Genomic DNA, 22,041 nt, shown 5'->3' with positions numbered 1-22,041 from the left:
TCATGGTGTGGTCTTTCTGGTGAACAACCCCTATCCTGAAGCCAGCCAGGAGGCCACCAAGTCATCTCATTAGAGCAAAAGACCCTTCTATAACTTAGAGTCAAATACCAAGGGATTAGGAGTTCTGTGTCAGGAACCTGGATCAAAGATGCTCCTAGCATTATCACTTTGGCTTCAGGAACTCTGTGCCAAGACCTGGAGGCAGAGAACAATATATACATATTTTCTATTTTACAACTACCTTATTTAATCTTCACTACCTAAGAATTAGGAATTTGATCCCATTTTATAGAAGAGGAAGCTCAAACTTAAGAGGTTAAGAGATTTAAGTTAGGAAGTTAATAAATGGCAACTGGGATTTCAGTTCAGATATGCTTCCAAACCCACCTTTTTAATCACCACCACTGCATGGTCTCTCAAAGCCCATTTTATTTTTAAAGTTTATTGATTTATTTTGAGATCGAGCCTAAGTGGGGGAGGGACAGCAGAGGGGGGGATCCCAAGCAGGCTCCATGCTGCCAGCCCAGAGCCCTATGCAAATCAAAACAGGGAATCATCATCTCACACCAGCGAGAATGGCCAGTATCAACAAGTAACAAGAGTTGGTGAGGATGTGGAGAAAGGGACCGCTTGTGCACCGTTTGTGGGAATATTTATTGGGGCAACCATTATCCAGAATGCAGGAATGGAGGTTCCTCAAAAGATTAGAAATAGAAATAACCCCATGATCCAGTTATTCCACTTCTGGGTATTTATTCAAAGGAAATAAAAACACAAACTCAGAAAAGCACCAACCCCCATGCTCATTGAGGCATTATTTATGATAACCAAGAGCCAACATAGGGGAACAATGTGTGTCCATTGATGGAATAATGGATTAAAAACCATGTATGCACATACAGTGGAATATATTTTATCCATAAAAAAGGAAATCTTGCCATTTGTGACAACATGGATGCACTTGATGCCATTATGCTAAGTGAAATAAGTCAAATATATGATCTCATTTATATGTGGAATCTCTAAAAACAAAACAAATGAACAAACAACAGATTCCTAAATACAGAGAACAGGTGATTGACAGAGGGGATGGGGGTTAGGAGATAGACAAAATGAAGAGCGTTAAAAAGTACATACTTGAAGTTGTAAAAAGGTCACAGAAATCGCAAGTACAGCTTGGGGAAGAACATAGTCAATCATATTATAAGAACTTTGTATGGTGACTTTTGTAACTATACCTAGCTTGGTGAGCATTATGTAATGTATATGATTGTTGGATCACTATGTCATATACCTAAAACTAATGTTGTATTATATGTCAACTATGCTTCAATTAAAAATAATTACTATAAAATGGGCTTTTGGGGCGGGGGGCACCTAGGTGGCTCAGGTGGTTAAGCATCCAATTCTTGGTTTTGGCCTCAGGTCATGATCTCATGGTTCATGGGTTCAAGCCCCATGTCAGGCTCTGTGCTGACAGGGCTGAGCCTGCTTGAGATTCTCTCTTTCTCTTTCTCTGTTCTCTCACCCCTTCCCTGCTCACTTGCTCTCTTTCAAAATAAATGGGTTTTTGGGATACCTGGATGGCTCAGTTGGTTGAAGGTCCAGTTCTTGATTTTAGCTCAGGTCACGATCTCATAGTTTCGTGAGTTTGAGCCCCACATTAGTGAGAGTGGAAGAGAAGAAACATTCAAGTCAGAAGAAGAGGCCCCCCCCCTTTTTTTCCCCAAGAAAAATGTACCAGTTTTAAGTGTTTCACTGTTATATAAACAAAGCTGCAGTAAACATCCCTATATGTGTTTACATAGAGACACATATAGTCTTTGAACACTGCCACCCTCTTCCCCTTCTGAGGAAGACAAACAAAAGTTCTATCCTCAGGCACTGCTGGGGCAACAGAAACTGGTTCGCTCTGTCACAGAATTCTTCTGTGACCAGGAGCCCGTCCCTGCTCAGCTGTACCAATAAATCCTCTCGCTGGAGAGCCACTTCACAGTTGTCCCCATTGAGTACAGGTCAGGTCTCTCTCATTGAAACCCAACGTTTTATTCTCCAGTGTGCTCTGAAACTCATGACAGCAATATTATGTACTACGCATATTTTGTTTTCTACATTTGATGTGATTTAGTTGGTGTCATATATAGCATTTTTAACTGATAACATTTCTATAAAGAATATCATTTCAACCTGTTTTCACTAAAAGAAGTATTCCTGTAGGTAGAATCCAAATATGAGTCTCAACCTGATGGTTTTGTTAAGCCATTCATTAAAAATTAAATTTAAATTAAAAATTAAGTTAAAACTTAAAAAGGAATTCCTTTAGTCATGAGTATTACAATAAAATTAACATAACATTCTTGATGTTGATACTATAATTCAATATTACATCAGCGTAAATAATTTGTAAACAGATTTGAGTTTGAATCCCAGCCCTGTGGTTTTTCTTTGTAGCCTAGAACAAGTTCTCAAACTCTCCATGGTCTTTTTTATCTATTAAGTGCAAGTAATGACAGCCTTGTTAGTTGGTGAAATTAATATTTATAACATGCCTGGCATATAGCACATGCTCATAAATCTTAGTAGCTGTCATTGTTATTGGTATTTATTATTACAAGTTACCATTTGTAAACTTCCTATTTGTAATTCTGTGGTTTAAAAAGATGTTCTGCCTATAAATGAGTGTTTTATATCGTGTTTTAACTAGGTCACCACCAGTTGAGAGGCAGTATAGTGTAGGGGTTAAGGACACAGGCGCTGGGTTCAGTCTCAGCTCCATGACTTCTTACCCGGCTGACTGTGGGCAAGTAACTTTCCCGAACTTTAACGTGGATATGACAGTAGCACATTTCTCCCAGGGGCATTTCTGAAGAGGTAATCAAATTGCGCATATAAAACGTTTAGAGAACTTGCTGACATATAGAGCTGTGTGCCACTTATTAGCATCATCATTATCATTATTAATTTGTTGAGTAAATTATTCTTTGTCACTGTTTTAGGTGAATCTTGGAAGCAACCAGTACCTTTTCTCTGTCATAGTGGATCCTAAAGAAATGCCCTGCTTCTGTTTACGCCATGATGTCGATGCCCTGCTCTGGCAACCACGCTCCAGCAAACAGGATGATATGTGGGAGCACATTGCAACTTTCAATGCTTTAGGTAGGAAGCAAGCTCTTTGACAGCATTTTCCATTATAGCAAAAATTGTGGTCATCTTTTTTTTAAGTTCACTTCTTCTTTCTTTTAATATGAGCTGTCCTAATTACCTTTGGATTGATTTGTGCTATATTTGGCTGCTTTTACTATAGTTGATGGATGTTAGTACTTTTGGAACAGTAGGACTAATCTATTTTTATGCTTGTACAGAAGATCAACACAGAATAGAAATCAAAGTATCTCACCTCTTGAATTCTTCTAATCAGTTGTTTATTCCAAGTAAGCTATATGGTATTAGATTATGAACACCAAGTTTGACAATACCCTACATAGAACTTGTTTCAGGTTTCTTCAGAGTAATCTTCAAAAATTCATAGAGTTGCTTTAAGGAAATGCACATTAAGAGACATCCTTCATGGAACTTATGTGCAAAAGAGAGCCATTGTAATGAAAACACTTAGGGAAATGGTAGTAAGCAGAAATCAAATTTATTCTGTAGGATAAAAGGGGAAATGATTTTAAAACTAGGGCTTGAAAAGTTTTAAGATAACGCAATATATTAGTATTGTGCGAGAGAGATTTTTTAATATAAATTAGGCACAGTTATTGCTTTATTGAGTGATTATTTTGAATTGGGAACAGGAAGTAAAATTATATATTCTGAATATGACCTTAATTATAAAGGAGATTTGTTAGTTATCCTTTATAGTTAATAATGTAGACTGCTAAACTGGTTAATTCAGATTCCAAATGATTTTTATGATCTGAAATACAGAATTTTATTGAAAAATTTAAACATGTAATTTCTGGCCTGTGTAGAATTCCTGTTTTTTTGAATTCTGAATCTTCTTTTTTCAGTAAGAAAATCTCTGTCACATAATTTTATATGCTTAGATTCTCTACTTGTATCCCTCAATCTATTATCACAGAAAAATTCTGCTTAAGTTTAAATCAACATTAAATTCAATATGTAGTCTTGAGATATAATATTCATTGTGAATTCTCTCAAGGTTAGCCCAGAAAACGAATTCTAAAATACTCAGCTAGGCATCTACGTCCTCTTCACGTTTTCCCCTTCAAACCCTGTTTAGTGATAAAACCAGTATTCATCTTCCTGTGCGCCGTTGTTCCTTTGCTCATTATTTGAGGAGATCAGTTTACATTAGTGTTCTGTTTTTATCTCACATGTTATAACATTATCAGTAACCGTGTCCCAGTCTGAAAATCCTAATTTATATTTCAGAACATAAATGCCCTTTTAACCTGTGAAGATAATTTTTTTTAAAAGACATGATTAAGATTTTACTAAGTTTAGTTTTCAAGGGATGTTCTAATTAAGTTTTTTAAATTAGATACTTAAATTTTCATTCCAACTTGTAGTGATCTCAAGGTTCTACTTCTCGGAGGCGAAGTACAACAAAATCCTGTTAACACTGTTGGTATCAGTGTGTAAAAATACGACTAACATTATAGAAGTAATAAGAGAATGCAGTGTCACACCAGCATTTTTATGCTTGGGGGCTTGGAGGAGTGAACACACTCCTGAAATAACTTTACAGTGGTAACCTATAAATATTTTCCCGTTTATTTGATAAAATAGATTCTGTAATGCCATATCTGTGATTGATGAGCCTAATTATTGGCATTTAAAGATAGTTGGACATGTTAAAGACAGTTTGACATTTTAGTCCTTTTGATTTTTAGATTTCTAGTGTCCTAATTATTCATGGAAATAAGGAACTATATTGTGTTTTTCTTAACAAGATAAAACCCTACCTAGTTAGTTCCTTAGTAATTAAAGCACTATTTTTATGCCAATTGTAGGTTATCATTAATGTTTCAGAATTCAAGCACTGTGGAATATTTATGGTGTGTGTTTTATCGAGGCATTTTATTAAAAAAAACTGGAAAATACTAAATGTGTAATCACATTTTCCCTCTAATATATGGGTTTTTTTTTTCTGTTTGTCTTATTTCATAACAGGCTACGTCCAAGCATCAAAGAGAGACAAAAAATTTTTTGCCTGTGCTCCCAACTCCTCGTACGCAGCGCTGTGTGAGTGCCTGCGCCGAGTGTTCATCTACCGCCAGCCCGCGCCCATGTCCACCCTCCTTTACAACAGAAAGGAGGGCCGGCAAGTGGGGCAGGTTGCTAAGCAGCAGGTAGCAAGCCTAGAGACCAGCGATCCTATTTTAGGCTTTCAGGCAACAAATGAGAGATTATTTGTTCTCACTACCAAAAACCTCTTTTTAATAAAAGTAAATACAGAGAATTGATCACCCCAACCGGTTGGCTTCTCTGTACGGGGACAAGTATTCAGTGGTAGCCAGAAAGCTTAGTAGTTACTACACTGTAACCTGTTAAGTTTTCCTATGTTAAATAAAGTAAATGGATTTTTTTATTTTTTAAAGGAAATTGGAAATATATTCAAGAGATTATGATTCTATAAAAGCTATGGAATGAAGCTACAAATGTAGAGAAAATTCGTTTCTGTAAAAAAATGTAGAGTATTAGAATGATTTTTTTAAAAAGTCTGGAATTTCATCTTTTATATGAAAGATGTACAATTCAGTGTTTAAAAATAAAAATATTTATCATGTACTCTTTGATACAAGTTTGTTCTGTACCTTTAGAACTTTTGGATAACGGTTAAAGTGTTGATCCATGTAAATACTTATTCAGGTGGACTGAATAGCTGAGGTCAAGGGGTAAATACAACAGCAGTACGCCAGGTCCCGTATTGTTAAAGTTGCTGAAAGACTAAGATTTGTTTTTGTTTTTTTGAAAAATGTTTTCCATTTATTTAATTTTTATTCATTTGCTCTTCCACAGACATAGACAAAGAGAGATGATGAGGTTCCACAAAGTATAGCTATACAACAAACAACCTCAAAACTCAGTGATTTAAATCAAGACGATTTGAAAAGTTACTATTCACTGAGGTGGCCATCTGTGTTCTACACGGCTCTCGTAGGCTCCCCTCCTTCGCCTTATTCCTAGGATAGGAAAGACCTTGCAAGAGGGCAAGACTGATACACAAGAGCTTACAAGCCTGTGTTTCCATCACATTTGCTCTTCTCCCATTGATAAACCAAGTCACATGGCCACGTCGAGAGACAGTGTGAGAGGGACGCACAGGAACACGAGAGCAGGGGGAGCAATTACTGTGACAGTCTGTCACACAAATCATGATTTCTTTTTGTAGTTCTCCTTACACATCTACAGTTAAAAAAAAAATAACAATGACAACTCTGGGGCACCTGGATGGCTCATCAGTTAAGTGTCCAACTTGAGCCCAGGTTGTGATACCAGTTCATGAGTTCAAGCCCCACATCGGGATCTGGGCTGACAGCTCGAAGCCTCAAGTCTGCTTTAGATTCTGTGTCTCCCTCTCTCTCCACCTCTCCCTCACTCACACTCTCTGTCTCTCAAATAAATAAGTAAATTAAATAAACATTAAAAAAGTGTTTATACATTTTGTGTCATGAATTTTAGTTTTTCATTATTTCCTTGGACTTTTTGGGTTTACATTTACCTGGAAAATTGTTTACCTTTTATACCATTTATAGGTACACTTCTTATGTAAACGTCAAGTTTTTATATTCTAATAAGGGAGTTAAGACCGAAAGAGGCAGAAAGAGAGAATAATAAGAGAAAGTACCTGTTCCTAACATCCTTCCTGCATGTCTTAGCAAATGTGTGGCTGAACTGAATTTTAGTGAAAGGAGAATTATGTCTGAGGGGCCGAAAAGGAGGAAAAAGATGGAGATTACAGGCATATTCTAAACACTTAGAATGGAGTTTCCTAGAGAGAGATACTCGGATGTGAGATGAAAAGTTGGGGAAGTCGTGAGGGCTGGTAGTGACCGCCGGGGTCCTCACGGTGCTCTCACTGTTCAGGAACGAGGTGGAACACAGGAAAACAAGACACAAAACGGTATTTCCAGAACTTTTTAGTGCTGTATAGCTTAATGACACACAAGATTATTGAGACAGTGAACTACTAAAAACTTAATTATTTGACAGATTTAAATCTTTAAAATTTTCCCCGAGGAAAATATAAGATTGCCCTCATAGGAAATATAAGAAAAATGTAGATTGATGTGCTCCTTAGTTAACCATATGGCTATGTGTTTCTGTATACACACACATACACACCGAGTTCCAGATGATAATAAATTTTCTTCATGTGATTTTTAATGTATTCATGTTGGATTGGAAGCTATCAGGGTAAGCAGTCCTGATTGTTGCATCTTAACCTATGTTAAGAGAGTAATAGGTCCAGAGCAGTGATTCCAAGCTATCATTTCTTGAAATGTTTTAAGAATCCCATAAACCTATAAATCAACTGAAACTATTTTCTACACTTTTAAAAGTAGTGATGAAAATAAACACAAAGCACACCTCGAGAGACTTAACGATAGAGAACAAACTATGGGTTGAAAGGGGGCGGTCGGTGAGAGGTGGACACGGAGGCGCGCACTTGTGAGGACCACTGACCTCTACTCGGAAGCCAGTACTGTACTGCTTGTTAACTAAAATTTAAGCAAAAAATAATAATAATAAGCCATATGCTACAAGGCATAATGCAACTGTCTCGTATTTTGATTTTTATCAGAAATTGTGAGTAGGAGTTTATAATGATAGTAATAAAGTGGTACTTGATGTGCTTTTCATATTAAGTCACTTAACACTTCATTATTTCAACATTTGGTAAGCAACTGCGTACCGCAACATCGTGTTTTCCAGTGTTGAGGATAATGCATTGCTAAATATAAAGAGACAGAGTCTACCTTACAGTGTTTTCCAGGTAGAGTTTCTCTTTGGAAGAAAGAAAAGTCAGAGGGGTAGGTGGAGGAGTTGTTCTGTTAGAAAGACGTTTGGCCAAGTCTGGAACCCATACAAGAGGCAGGCAGAAGTGTTGGCAGTAGGAAGGGTGAAAAAGAGGATAAGGGAGTTCAAAAATAAAGAATGACTAAAACTGCTTTCAAGTAATATACAACGGTCACATTCCTGCGCACAAAGGAAATTACTATACAGCTTAAATCACCTTTGCACAACTATTTCTAACATTCTATATGTGGTTAAAGAAATAAGAAAAGACCAAATGCTAAGTTTATGTATTGCAAATAGTATAGTAAAGCTAGTACTAGTCATTACTGATTACTAGAAGAATATTTTAATTACATTTTAGTACTAAGGGTGTCTTACCAAATAAATGTAATTTAACTGGTAAAAATTATGCCTAATAATAGACTGTTGGAGTAATAAACAAATGAAAAATAAGCCCCTCTTAAATTAGTATGAAAGAATAATAAGCAAAAACAAAGAAGATAAAAGGTAGCTAATCAGATATCAAGATTCATTATGAAATGGTAAACAAGGTGGTATATCATTGGATCAGTAAATAGACACATATGTTTTATTTACTTAAATGTATATACTCTCATCCAGAAAACGAAAATATGAGATTAATGGATTTATTATAAAACATGCAATTTCTTGATGACCTGATTCTATAGCAGTGGTGAAAGAAGACAGGCTGAGGGAAGATACTTGTCAATGCATACTAGAAGACGGTTAAAATCTAGAATAATCTAGAATGTCAAAACACTATTATTTCATAATAAAAAGCAACTGCACAATAGGGAAGAAGACAACAAATATTAACAGCCAATTTACTTTTAAAAAGACGTTCAGTCTCCCAGGTAACCAAGGAAATTAGTAAAAATTGTAAAGTTTTAGAACATGACATACTGATTGACCAAGGTAGGGGAAAATGAGAACTCTCCTACACTGTTGGTGGGAGTGTCCATGGGTACCAAAGGACAGTTGATAAGTATGTATTCAAATAAATAGTGCATTTTCCATAATCCCAGAAATACTGAAACACTCAACATGTGCCCAGAGCAGTAAATATAAGAATATATGCACGGTAGTGATGTTTCTAATAAAAAATTGGAAGAAATGTCAATGTCCTTCATTAGGGGAATAACTAAATTGTAGTATTTTTATATTAGAATAGTATATATCAGTGTTTATAAGGAAACTGGAAGTTAAAAATCTCTTTATGGGTCTGAAAACTCCATGACACCCATTATATAAGTAATATTTCCCCCTTTCTCATAGGAGAAAGATGCAGTTAAATTCTAACACCTGGGCAATTTACAACAGGATTTCTATGTTTTCCAAAAGGATAGATACACCTGTGTGAACTCTTTGTTCATAAAATATATTTTTTAATCTTTAATGTATATATTAAAGAGGGAAATATCCCTTAGTGCGTCAAAGGAAATAGGAAAGTTAAAAGATTGTATGTTGCCTGCTTTCTAAGTTTCTGCCATGGGAAGGAAAGAGCCAACCCCATGACTTTGCTTTGAACGAGTATTTGGGGTTTAAAAGCAGGCAAGCCATGTTCCAAGAGAGGTCTCTTGTGTTGGGTCCATTGCCAGCCATACATGCCTTGAGATCCTGTTCCACCTGTCTTTTCCTCCAGCAGACTAGCCCAGGCATGCGTTATGGCCGTGTGTCAGAAGGTGGCAAGCCTCTGCTTGTGTCACATTGTCTCATATCATATTGGCCAAAGCAAATCACATAGTGTATCCCAGAGTTCGAGTGGAGGACCCTGCAAACTTACATGGCAGAGGACCTGGATATGGGGCGGGCAAAGAATTGGAATTATTTTTGAAATCTACCACATGTACCCCATACTATGTCCAAACAATGTAGATTTCTAGAGCCCTTTCCCCCCACTTCATGGCACACAGAAAATTATACTTCTAGCACACGGGGTGTGCTCTTGGCCAGAAGTGACCTTGGTTATCCAAGGACCAAGGGATTAAATATCTAGGTAACCTGTAACCTATTTGCAATACAATGATGTAAAGTCTAAAAGGCATGTGCATACTCTGATTGTCATTTATAGTTAAGGGCTATACTCAATTTTCTTTAAAAAATTGACGTTTTATTTTAGAAAAATATACTGTGCCATTGATATCCAAAATGTATAATTATTACCATTTCAGATGTTCATACATGTCATTGCATCAGCTTTTATTTATTTTTTTTAATGTTTATTCAGTTTTTGAAAGAGCTCAAGTAGGGGATGGGCAGAGAGAGAGGGAGACACAGAATCTGAAGCAGGTTTGAGGCTCTGAGATGTCAGCACAGAGCCTGGCACGGAGCTCAAACCCATGAACTGTGAGATCATGACCTGAGCTGAAGTCGGAGCCACCCAGGCGCCCCTGCATCAGCTTTTAAACAGAACTGTTTTGACTTCTAGGGAAGATGGTAGCATGAGAGGATCCTCGGCTTACTTTGTTCCATGGACACAGCTGGATGAAACCACATCGGTGTAAATAACCCAGAAAATGACCCAAAGCCTGGCAGGACTGACTCTGCAGCTAAATGTAAAGAAAAGGCCATTTTGAACAGGGTAGGAAGGGCGGAGACATGGTCCAGAACCAAGTGACCCAGGCAACTGTCCACAGGAGGGACACCATGGGCACAAAAGGAGCAGGCCTACACCAGGCACCCTCAGGCACAGGGAATAGGAATACCCATAATATTTGACTTTGGAAACCAGAGGGGCTTACCATTTCAAGTTCTTAGAATCAGTCAACCTTAAAACCTGGAACTTTACGAATCATAGGCTCAGCTCTGAGAGAGCCACATGGCGATAGGAAACCGAGTCCCTGCCCTTGAAGAGGCAGCACCACAAACAGCCCCCCGGAGCTACAGCACAGAAGTAGCAAACTGAAGACCCCTGGGAGTACAGGAGGGAAATTTGTTGCTAATCTTGCACCCTATACTGAGTAGCTCTCCAAAAACAAAGGAGCTGGCGGGTGCCCCTTCTCTCACTTCCCCCAACTCCCCCAGCCTAGATACATGGCCACACCGGGGAATGAGCATAGTCTGAACACTTTCCACGTAGCTTGCCAACAGTATGCCCTGAACCTGCATACTCGTTCAGATCTGTGCGTCCCCACCCCCATCTCAGCTTCCTCCCACAGCAAACCAGCACCAGCCTCACTAACACGGCATGCCCCAAACCCTGCATTCTCCTATGGACTTGCCCCCTCCAAAACACCCTTGGTTTCTTGTGCCACAAGCTTGGCAGTGTGCAAGCAGCCCTGATGGGTCAGCACCACCTCAGAGTGACTCCCGCTCAGGCAGAGGTGAAGAGAACCACCACACACACCCTGTGGTCCCAGCAGTGGGCTGCAGGCTCTCCCAACAATGAAAACTTCTCAGGGACAACACAGGGAAGCGCCCTGCAGTTCTGTGCTGCTGCAGCTCTGGCAAATGCCTGGTGTGACCCTACTCAAGCCCAAGGCAGTCCCATGCTGGCTCACTAACACAGGAACCAAACCCTGTCACAATAGGCAGAGAGAGCCATTGCAGATGACTGGATCAAGGGCAAATGCAACTCAGCCTCAATAGTAGGGTGCTTGCAACACACAGGAGACAACCCTGCACTGCTGGGTTCTGGTAAGCAGGGAACATTGTACTGCAGGGCTTTCTAAGACCTCTACTTTGGAAGTCCACCACTTTCAAGAGCAGGAGACATAGCTGACTTTCCTAACACGTAGAAACAGACCCAGAGTTAGGCAAATTGAGAAGACAAAGGGATATGTCCCCAGTGAAGGAACAGGAAAAAGAAAAAAAAATCACAGCAAGAGAACGAAATGAAATGGATATAAGTAATATACTTGATAAAGAATTTCAAGTAATCGTCACAATGATATTTTCTGGACTGGAGTAAAGAGTGAGGGCATCAGTGAAACTCTCAACAAAGAGATAGAAGCATATAAAAAAGCCAATCAGAGATGAAATACTCAATAAAAAGTACTAGAAGAAACAGAAGAATGGATCAGCAACCTGGAGGATGGAGTAATAGCTATCTAGCTGAATAGAAGAGAGAAAAAAAAGAATAAAAGCTGAGAAGAGATTAAGGGAACTCTATAACACCATTAAGTGTAGTAACTTTCCCATTATAGGAATTCCAGAAGAAGAAAGAAAAAGAGGCCAGAAAATTTATTTTAAGACATAATAGCTGCAAATTTCCCAAATCTGGGGAAGGAAATGGAAATCTGGATCTTAGAGGCATAAAAAGCCCCCAACAAAATCAACCCATGGAGGTTCATGCCAAGACACATAATAATTAAAATGGCAAAAAAAATAGTGATAGAGAATTTTAAAAGCAGCAAGAAAAAAACAGTTACATACAAGGGAAACCCCATGAGGCTATCAGCTGGTATTTCAGCAAAAAATTTGCAGGGCAGAAGGGATTGTCCTGATATATTCCAAGTGCTGAAAGAAAAAACCTGCAACCAAGACTATTTGATTCAGCAAGGCTATCATTCAGAATAGAAGAAGTTTCTCAGTCAAATAAAAGTTTAACTAATTCATCACCACTACACCAGCCTTACAAGAAATGTTTAAGGGTACTCTGAGTGGAAAGGAAAGTTCATAAGCAGGAGTAAGAAAATTAGAAAACACAAAAGCAGAAAAATTGAGTATATCTATAAAAATCCATCAAGGGATTCACAAAAAAAGTTGTAGACTATGACACCATATATATGACACCATATACTGGGGAGAAGAGGAATAAAAGTTTAGTGCTTTTATAGAATGGTACAAACTGAAGTGACCATGAACTTCGTAGAGACTATGTGTGAGATATTGTATATAAACATAATGCTAACCACAAATCACAAACTAGTACCAGATATGCAAAACACAAAGAGAAAAGAATCCAAGTAGGTCACTGAAGAAAACCAGCAAACCATGAGAGAAGAAAACAAGAGCTGGAACAGAGAAGAAGTAAAAGAAGTAGCAAAATGGCAGTTGGTACATACTTATTAATAATTACTTTGCATGTTAACGAACTGAGTGTTCCAGTCAAAAGACATAGGGTGATGGAATGGATAAAAAAGCAAGACCCATCGATCTAGGTGTTGCATATAAGAGACTCATTTTCAGGCCTAAAGACACAGGCAGATCTAAAATGAAGAGGGTGGGAAAAGCATTTATCGTGCAAATGGAAGTGTAAAGAAAAGTGGGGTAGTAATACTTATATCAGACAAAATAGATATTAAAACAAAGATTACAAGAGACAAGAAAGGAGATTACATAATCATAAAGGAAACAATCTAACAAAAATATATAACAAGTGTAAATATTTATGTCCCCAACATGAGAGCACCCAATACATAAAGTAACTAATAACAAAAATAAAGGAAGTAATCCATAGTAATACAGTAGTAGGGGAATTTAATACTTCACCAACATGAATAGATCAAACAAAATCAATAAGAAAATAGTGGCTTTGAATGACACAGATGGATTTAATGGATAAGCTCAAAATATTCCATCCTAAAACGGCAGAATACACACTCTTTTCTTTTAAAAAAATTTTTTTAATGTTTTATTTATTTTTGAGACAGAGCATGAGTGGGGAAGGTCAGAGAGACACAGACTAGGAAGGAAGCTCCAGAGCCTGCAGGGCTTGAACCCACAAATGTGAGATCATGACCAGAGGCAAAGTCGAAGGTTTAACTGACTGAGCCACTCAGGTGTCCCTACACACTCTTTTCAAGTGCACATGTAACAGACTGGGTCATAAGTTGGGCCACAAAACAAGTCTCAACAGATTAAAAAAGATTAAAGTTATACTATGCATCTTTTCTGACCCAATCCTATAAAACTAGAAATCAACCACAAGAAAAAATCTGGAAAGAACACAATTATATTGACATTAAATAACATGAAACAATGAATGGGGCAACCAAAAATATAAAAAATAAATGGAGACAAGTGAAAATGAAAACACAATGGTCCAAAATCCTTGGGATGCAGAAAAAGCTGTTGTGAGGGAAATTTATAGCAATACAGGCCAACCTTGAAAAGCCAGAAAATTTTCACTAAACAACCTAACCTTACACCTACAGGAGCTAGGAAAACTACAAACAAAACCCAAAACCAGTAGAAGGAAGGAAATATTAAAGATTAGAGCCAAAATAAATGGTAGAAACAACAATAACAAAATAGAACAGATCAATAAAACAAGAATTGGTTCTTAGGAAAGATCACCAACATTGACAAACCTTTGGTCACACTCAAAGAGAGAGAGTAAAAAAGAGAGGGAGAGAGACAGACAGAGAGATCAATCACAAATAAAATCAGAAATGAAAGAGGAGAAACAACTGATAATATAGAAATAAAGAATTATAAGAGGATACTATGAAATATATGCCAACAAATTGGACAACCAAAAGAAATGGATAAATTTTTAGAAACCTTTAATCTACCAAATCAGGAAGAAACAAAATTTGAACAGACTGATTATTAGCAATAAAATAAAAAAAAATTGCCAGTAATAAAAAAAAATTGCCAACAAACAAAAGTCTAGCACCAGAGATTCACAGGTGAATTCTACCAAACATTTAAATAAAAGTTAATACCTATTCTTCTCAAACTATTCTGAAAAATAGAGGAAGAAAAACTACCAAATTCATTCTATGAGGTCAGCATTATACTGATACACAAAACAGATAAAAATATTACCAAAAAAAAAAAAAAGACAGAACTCTGATAAATACAGATGCAAAATATTCAATAAAATACTAGCAAAGCAAATCCAACAAATATTAAAAAAAATCATTCACCATACTCAAGAGGGATTTATTCCTTGGATGCAAGGGTGGTTCAATATTTGCAAATCAATCAATGTGATACATCATATTAAAAGAAAGGGATAAAAACCATAATAATTTAAATGATAAGGAAAACACATCCAACAAATACAACATCTATTCATGATAAAAACCCACAACAAACTAGGTTTAAAGGAAACGTACTTCAACATAATAAAAGCCATATAAGAAAAAAACCCACAGCTAGCACTTTGCTCTATGGTGAAAAAATGAGAGATTTCCCCCAAGATCAGGAACAAGACAAGGATGTCCACTCTCACCACTTCATTTACCATCGTACTAGAAGTGCTAGTACTATGTCCACAGCAATCAGACAGAAAAAAAAAATAAAAGGCATAAAAATTGGTAGGGAGAAATAAAACTTTTTTTTTTATTTTCAGATGACATAACACTACATACATAGAAAGCCCTAAAGACTCCATCAAAAAACTACTGGAACTGATAAATGAATTTAGTAAGGTCGCAGGATAAAGATTCACATATAGAATTCATGGCATTTATATACACTAATAATGAAATAGCAGAAAGAAATTAATATAAGAACCAAATAATAAAATACTTGGGAATGAACTTAAAGATGTGAAAAACTTCTATTCTGGAAACTACAAAATACCAATGAAAGAAATTGAAGAGGATGCAAACAAATAGAAAGCTATTCCATGCCTGTGGACGGGAGTAACAAATACTGTTAAAGTGTCTACACTACCCAAAGGAATCTGCATATTTAATGCAATTCCTATCAAAATACCAACAGCATTTTTCACAGAACTAGAATACTAAAATTTGTATAGAACCACAAGAAACCCTGAATAACCAAAGCAATTCTGAAAAAGAATAAAACAAGGTATCATAATCCCTGATTTCAAGATACACTACAAAGCTACAGTAATCAAAGCAGTATGGCACTGGCATAAAAGGAGACACATAGATCAATAAAACAGAATAAAGACCCCAGAACTAAACCCACAATTATATGGTCAATTAATCTTCCACATAGGAGGCAAGAATATACAATGAGAAGAAGTATCTTCAACAAATGGTGTTGGAAAAACTGGACAGCTATATGCAAAAGAATGGAACTGGACTCTTCTTACACTACACACAAAAATAAACTCAAATGTATTAAAGACCTAAATGTGATACCTGAAACTATAAAAATCCTAGAAAAGAGCACAGGTAAGTAATTTCTCTGACATCAGCCATCGCAACATTTTTCCAGTGATGCCTCCAGAGACAAGGGAAACAAAAACAAAAATAAACCGTTGGGACTACATCAAGATGAAAAATTTCTATGCACCAAAGGAAACAATTAACAAAACAAGACAACAAGACAACCTATTGAATGATAAAAGATATTTGCAAATGACATATCTAATAAGAGGTTAGTATCCAAAATGTATAAAGAACCTATACAACTCAACCAAAAAAAAAAAAAAAATTCCTTGGGGCGCCTGGGTGGCTCAGTAGGTTAAATATCTGGTTTCTGCTCAGGTCATGATCTCATGGTTCGTGGGTTCAAGCCCTGCATCGGGCTCTGTGCTGACAGCTAACTCAGAGCATGGACCCTGCTTCAGATTCTGTGTCTCCTGAGCTCGCGCTTGCTCTCGCTCTCTCTCACCCTCCTCTGCTTGCACTGTCTCTCAAAAATAAATTTTAAAAAACACATTAATTTTAAAAAATCCTCAGTAACCCAATTAAAAAAAATGGAAAGATGGGGCAACTGGGCGGCTCAGTTGGTTAAGCATCTGAATTCGGCTCAGGTCACGATCTTGTGGTTCATGCATTCAAGCCCCACATCAGGCTCTGCACTGTTAGTGCAGAGCCTGCTTGGGATTCTCTCTCTCCCTCTCTGCTCCTCCCCCACTCAGGCTTTCTCTCTCTCTCAAAATAAATATATAAACTTAAAAAATAAAAAATGGGAAGAAGACGTGAAGGGATATTTCTTCACAGATAGCCAACATGAAAAGATGCTCAACATGACTAATTATCAGGAAAATGCAAATCAAAGCCACAGCAAAATATCACCTCACACCTATCAGAATGATTAGAATCAAAAACACAAGAAGCAAGTGTTGGCCAGGGTGTAGGATAAAAGGAATCTTTGTGCACTGTTGGTGAGAATGTAAACTGGTACAGCCACTGTGGAAAAATAGTATGGAGGTTGCTCAAAAAATTGGAAGTAGGTTACGATATGATCCAGTAATCCCATTACCGGTATTTACCCAAAGAATACCAAAACACTAATTCAAAGATACATGCACCCCTGTGTTTACTGTAGCATTATTTACAATACCAAGTAATGGAAGCAACCCAAATGTCCATCAATAGAGAAATGGAGAAAGAAAAAGTGGTAGATAGGTAGGTAGATAGATAGATATAATGGAATAATCGTCATAAGAAACAATTTGGATGGAAGAAAATGGATGGATCTGGATAGTATAATAAGTGAAATCAGTCAGAAAAAGACAAATATATGATTTTACCTATGTGGAATTTAAGAAACAAAACAAATGAACAAAGAACAAGTGACACACCCAAAAAACAGACTCTTAAACACAGAGAACTGGTGGTTAGCAGAGGGGAGGTGGGTGAGGGGATAGGTGAAATAGGTGAAGGGAACTAACAGAACCCTTATCTTGACGAGCATGGAGTAATACACAGCACCATTGAATCACTATAGTGTATCTCTAAAACTAACACAACACTATGTTACTTATACTGGAGATTTTAAGCCTTATTGAAGTATAGTTTGTACACAATAAACTATGCCCATTTAACATGTGCAATTGGATCCATTTTAATATATTTTGGCATAAAGTATATATATATAATAATATATAATGTGTATTACATATGTATTCATATATAGTGAAATCATGACTATAAAATAAGTCTGGAGTGGCTATATTATTATCACACAAAATCAATTTCAGACTAAAGAATAATACCAAGGATAAAGAAGTCCATTTCATGACAAGGGTCAGTTACGCAAAGGACATAAACATTTTTTAAGTTTGGGGCACCTGGGTGGCTCAGTGGGTTAAGCATCCAGCTTTGACTCAGGTCATGATCTCACAGTTTGTGGGGTCAAGCCCCGCATCGGGATCTATGCTGACAGCTAGCTCAGAGCCTGGAGGCTACTTCAGATTCTGTATCTTCCCTCTCTCTCTCTGACCCTCCCCTGCTCATGCTGTCTCTCTCTGTCTCTCAAAAATAAATAAAAAACATTAAAAAAATTTTTATTAAGTTTATGCCCCTAAGAACAAAGCATCGAGATACACAAAACAAAGACTAATAAACTATAAAAATAAATAGAAAAAAACCAATAATTACACTTCTTTTAGTTATTGGTAAAAACAAGCAGACAGAAAATTAACAAAGATATGGAAAATTCAAGTTATGCTATCAACCAAATTGATTTGATTGAAACTTATAAAAACATACTACCCAACAACAGGATAATATTCTTAGTCTTAATAAAAATTCTTAAGTGCAAAACATATTTATGAAGAAAGATGGTATTCTGGGCCATAAAACAAATCCCAATAAATTAACAAGTACCAAGATATGTCCTCTGAACAAAATAGAATTAAATTAGAAATCAGTAACAGAAAGCCCTTTAGAAAATCCCCAAATACTGTGAAATTACATACAAACTTGTAAAAATATTCAAATAAACAATAAACAGAAAGTATTAAAAATGAATGTAAATGAGACCTATTACAATTTGTGATGCTGTTACAGCAGTATTTAAAGGAAATTTAGAACACTGAATGCTTTTGTTACAAACGAAGAATGATCTCAAGTCAATGACCTTAGCTTCCAATTTCAAAAACTAGAAAAAGTGTAAGCTCAATCCAAAGTAAGTGGCAAAAAAGAAATGGTAATTATTAGATTATAAATCAATAAAGAATCAAAATCAATGAAACCAAAAACTGGTTCTTAGTAAGAAATGATAAAATTAACCTTCAGCCAAACTCATCAGGAAAAAAGAAGATAAAAATTACCAATATAAAGTAATGAGAGAAGTAAAATAACTATAAGTTCTAAAATACGGGAATATTATAAATAACTTTATTCCAATAATTGGAACAATTCATTAAATATGGACAAATTCTTTAAAAGACACATATGACCAAAGCTCAGTCAAGAAGAAATAGATCACTTGAATAGCTTCATATCTATTTCTAAAATGAAATTTATATTAAGGATCTTCCCACAAAGACTCACAGACCAGATGCTACCACTGGTGAATTCTACCAAACATTTGAAGAAGTAATATCAGCTCTACACAAACTTTTAGAAAATTGAAAAAAAAAAGGGAATAGTCTCCATCTATTTGGTAAAGCCAGTGTTATCCTGATACCAAAATCCAGCAGAGACAATACAATAAAAGAAAAATTATACACTTATATGCCTCATGAACATGAATGCAACAATGCTGCTCACAATTTTAGCAACTTAAAGGATAATATAAAGGATAGAAAAAGGATAATACATCATGGCGAGATGGAGATTATCTGAGCAATGCAAGTTTGGTTTTAGATTTTAAATACACCTCAATAAAATTTACCATATCAACAGATTAAAAAACTAATAAACATAAGATCTTGTTTGTAGATATTTAGAAAGTTTTGGATAAAGTCTAACATTCTTATGAAAAACTTACAGCAAACGGGAAATCAAAGGGAAATTCTTCAACTTGATACAGGTAACAGAATATTTAATGGTGAAAGACTTAGTGCTTTCCCCACTGCCGCACTCCACCACCCTCCCCACCAAGATCAGAAACTGGGTAAGAATGTCTGCTTGCACCACTTCTACTCAAAATTGTACGACCATGTTCTAATTGGTATGCTCAGGCGAGAAAAATAAAAGACATCCAGATCTGAAGAGTAAAGCTGATCATTTGTGTTGAAAATCCTTTGTAATTCATTTAAAATAAAAACTACAACTGTTAGTTTATTACAGTCGCAGGAAACCATATCCATATACAAAATTCAACTATTTCCATATCCTAGCAACCATCAATCAGACCGATGTAAAAACAGTAGCATTTATAATAGCACTGTTCGTGAGTCAGAACAGTTAGTTGTGGTAAGATGTTTCCCCAGGTTTATCTATAGATTTGATCCAATCAATCAAACAATCCTAATTCTCTTTCGGTAAAATATGGTATTACAAAGGACCTAGAATACTAAAAATAACAAAAAAGTCTCATATCACCAGATTTTAAGGCTTGTTATAAAGCTACAGTAATCAAGACAATGGACAAGGTGGTATCAGCATCAAGACAGATGAAGTGTTGATAAAATGGAGAGTCCAAGTACAGATGTAGAGGTATGGACATACATGATCAATTGAATTTAGTCAAAAATATGAAGGCAATTCACTGGAGAAAGGATAGTTTCATCCCCCAAAATGGTGTTGGAACCATTGGATATCCATTTTTGCCTTTTTATTAGACTGAAAAATGGTTGACCAAAGCTATCAGGTACTAATCCCTGAAACCTATAAATATTACCATATAAAGAAAAAGTGATTGTGTTAAAGATCTTACATGAAGAGAATAGCCTGGATTATCTGGGTGTCCCTAAATCCAATGACAGTGCCTTTATAAGGAAAAGACAGAGGGAGATTATAAACACAGAGAAGAGGTTATGTGAAGATGGACACCCAAACTGGAATGATGTCCACAGCTAAGTATTCTGGCAGCTACCAGAAGCTAGAAGAGGCCAATAATGATTCTCCTCCAGGACATGCAAAGAAAGTATAGCCTTCCTGACATGCTGAGTTTTAATTTCTGGCCTCAGATCTATGAGAGTATATGTTTCTATAATTTTAAGTCACCAATTTTGTGGTAATTTATTGTAGTGGACATAAGAAACAGCCTTATACCAAAATTAAAATGGATCATAAATCTAAAATGTAAAATCTGAAACTTTGTAACTTCTAGAAAATTAAATAAAAGAAAATCTTTGTAACCTGGAACTAGGCCAAGATTTCATGCTTGGGACACCAAAAAGGAAGATCCATTGAAGAGAAAATTGATAAACTGAACTTTAAGAAATTATGTCCTTTGTAAGACAGTTTTAGAATGAAAGACAAGACACAAACTGTGAGAAACTTCTGCAAATCATTAATCGGATAAAGGACTAGTATCCAAAGTATATAAAGAATCAATCAAACTCATCAAAAGTCAGTAAGAAAATAACCAAATGAGGGGTGCCGAGGTGGCTCAGTCAATTAAGCATCTAACTCTTGGTTTCAGCTTAGGCCATCATCTCACAATTTTGTGGATTTCAGCCTCAGGTCAGGCTGACAGAGCCCGCTTGGGATTCTCTCCTTCTCCATCTGCCTCTCCTCTATTCTCTCTTTCTCTCTCAAAAGTAAATAAATTAAAAAAATAATCCAATGAATAAACGTTTCTAAATGGGCCAAAGTATTAAACAGATATCACATCAAAGGAAATATAGGAGTAGTAAGTTAGCAAATGAAAAGATGCTCAACATTATTACTCATTAGGAAATCACAAAATGAAAACATAATAAGATGTGACTACATAGCTATTGAAATGCCTCAAAATTAAGACTGACCATCTCTAGCACTGGCAAGGAGCACCTGGAATTCTCATACACAGCTGATTGGAATTGTGAAATGTAAAATCACTTTGGAAAACAGGCAATTTTCGAGAATGTGAAACGTATCAACCTTATGATTGAACCATTTCACTTATTCAGTCTCTTACTCAAGAGAAATGAAAGCATATGCCAATGCAAAGATTTTTACGCAGTCAAATCATTTGTAATAGTCAACCTGAGAACAAGCCAAATGTCTATCACAGATGAATAAATTCACTGTGAGATATCTATGCAAGAGACTGTTACGTGACAATAAAAAATAAGCTATTGCTATAATTAACATGGATGAATCACAAAATAATTATGCTGAGTGAAACAAGGCAAAGTATGTGCTAAATTATTTAATTCTTATAAAATTCTATTAAGTGCCAACAAATTTATATTGATAAGAAACAGATTGATGGTTGCTGAGTGGGAGGGGCTGAAGGAAGATTATAAAGGATCATAAGGAAACATTCTGAGGTATTGTGATAGTATATGAGGGTATACATAAGTCAAAATTTATCCAACATTATGCTTTTTTTTTTTTT

The 22,041-nt window shown here is 36.2% G+C and overlaps 1 protein-coding gene across 1 annotated transcript in view; it reads left to right on the top strand.

Annotated features, from left to right (window-relative positions):
- The window catches only part of NUDCD1 (NudC domain containing 1), an 82,594-nt gene extending 77,026 nt beyond the window's left edge, over positions 1-5,568 (top strand). Inside the window, exons 9-10 of the mRNA XM_029923478.1 lie at positions 2,997-3,156; positions 5,137-5,568. Of these exons, the coding sequence (XP_029779338.1) occupies positions 2,997-3,156; positions 5,137-5,429 (453 nt within the window). The 3' untranslated portion in view covers positions 5,430-5,568. The remainder of the gene's footprint in view (positions 1-2,996; positions 3,157-5,136) is intronic.
- The last annotated feature ends 16,473 nt before the right edge of the window (positions 5,569-22,041 follow it).

This window comes from Suricata suricatta, chromosome 15 (assembly GCF_006229205.1).
Source record: "Suricata suricatta isolate VVHF042 chromosome 15, meerkat_22Aug2017_6uvM2_HiC, whole genome shotgun sequence".
Taxonomy (NCBI): Eukaryota; Metazoa; Chordata; class Mammalia; order Carnivora; family Herpestidae; genus Suricata; species Suricata suricatta.
The sequence above is the reverse complement of the archived record's forward strand: the minus strand, read 5'-3'. Positions and strand labels throughout refer to the sequence as shown.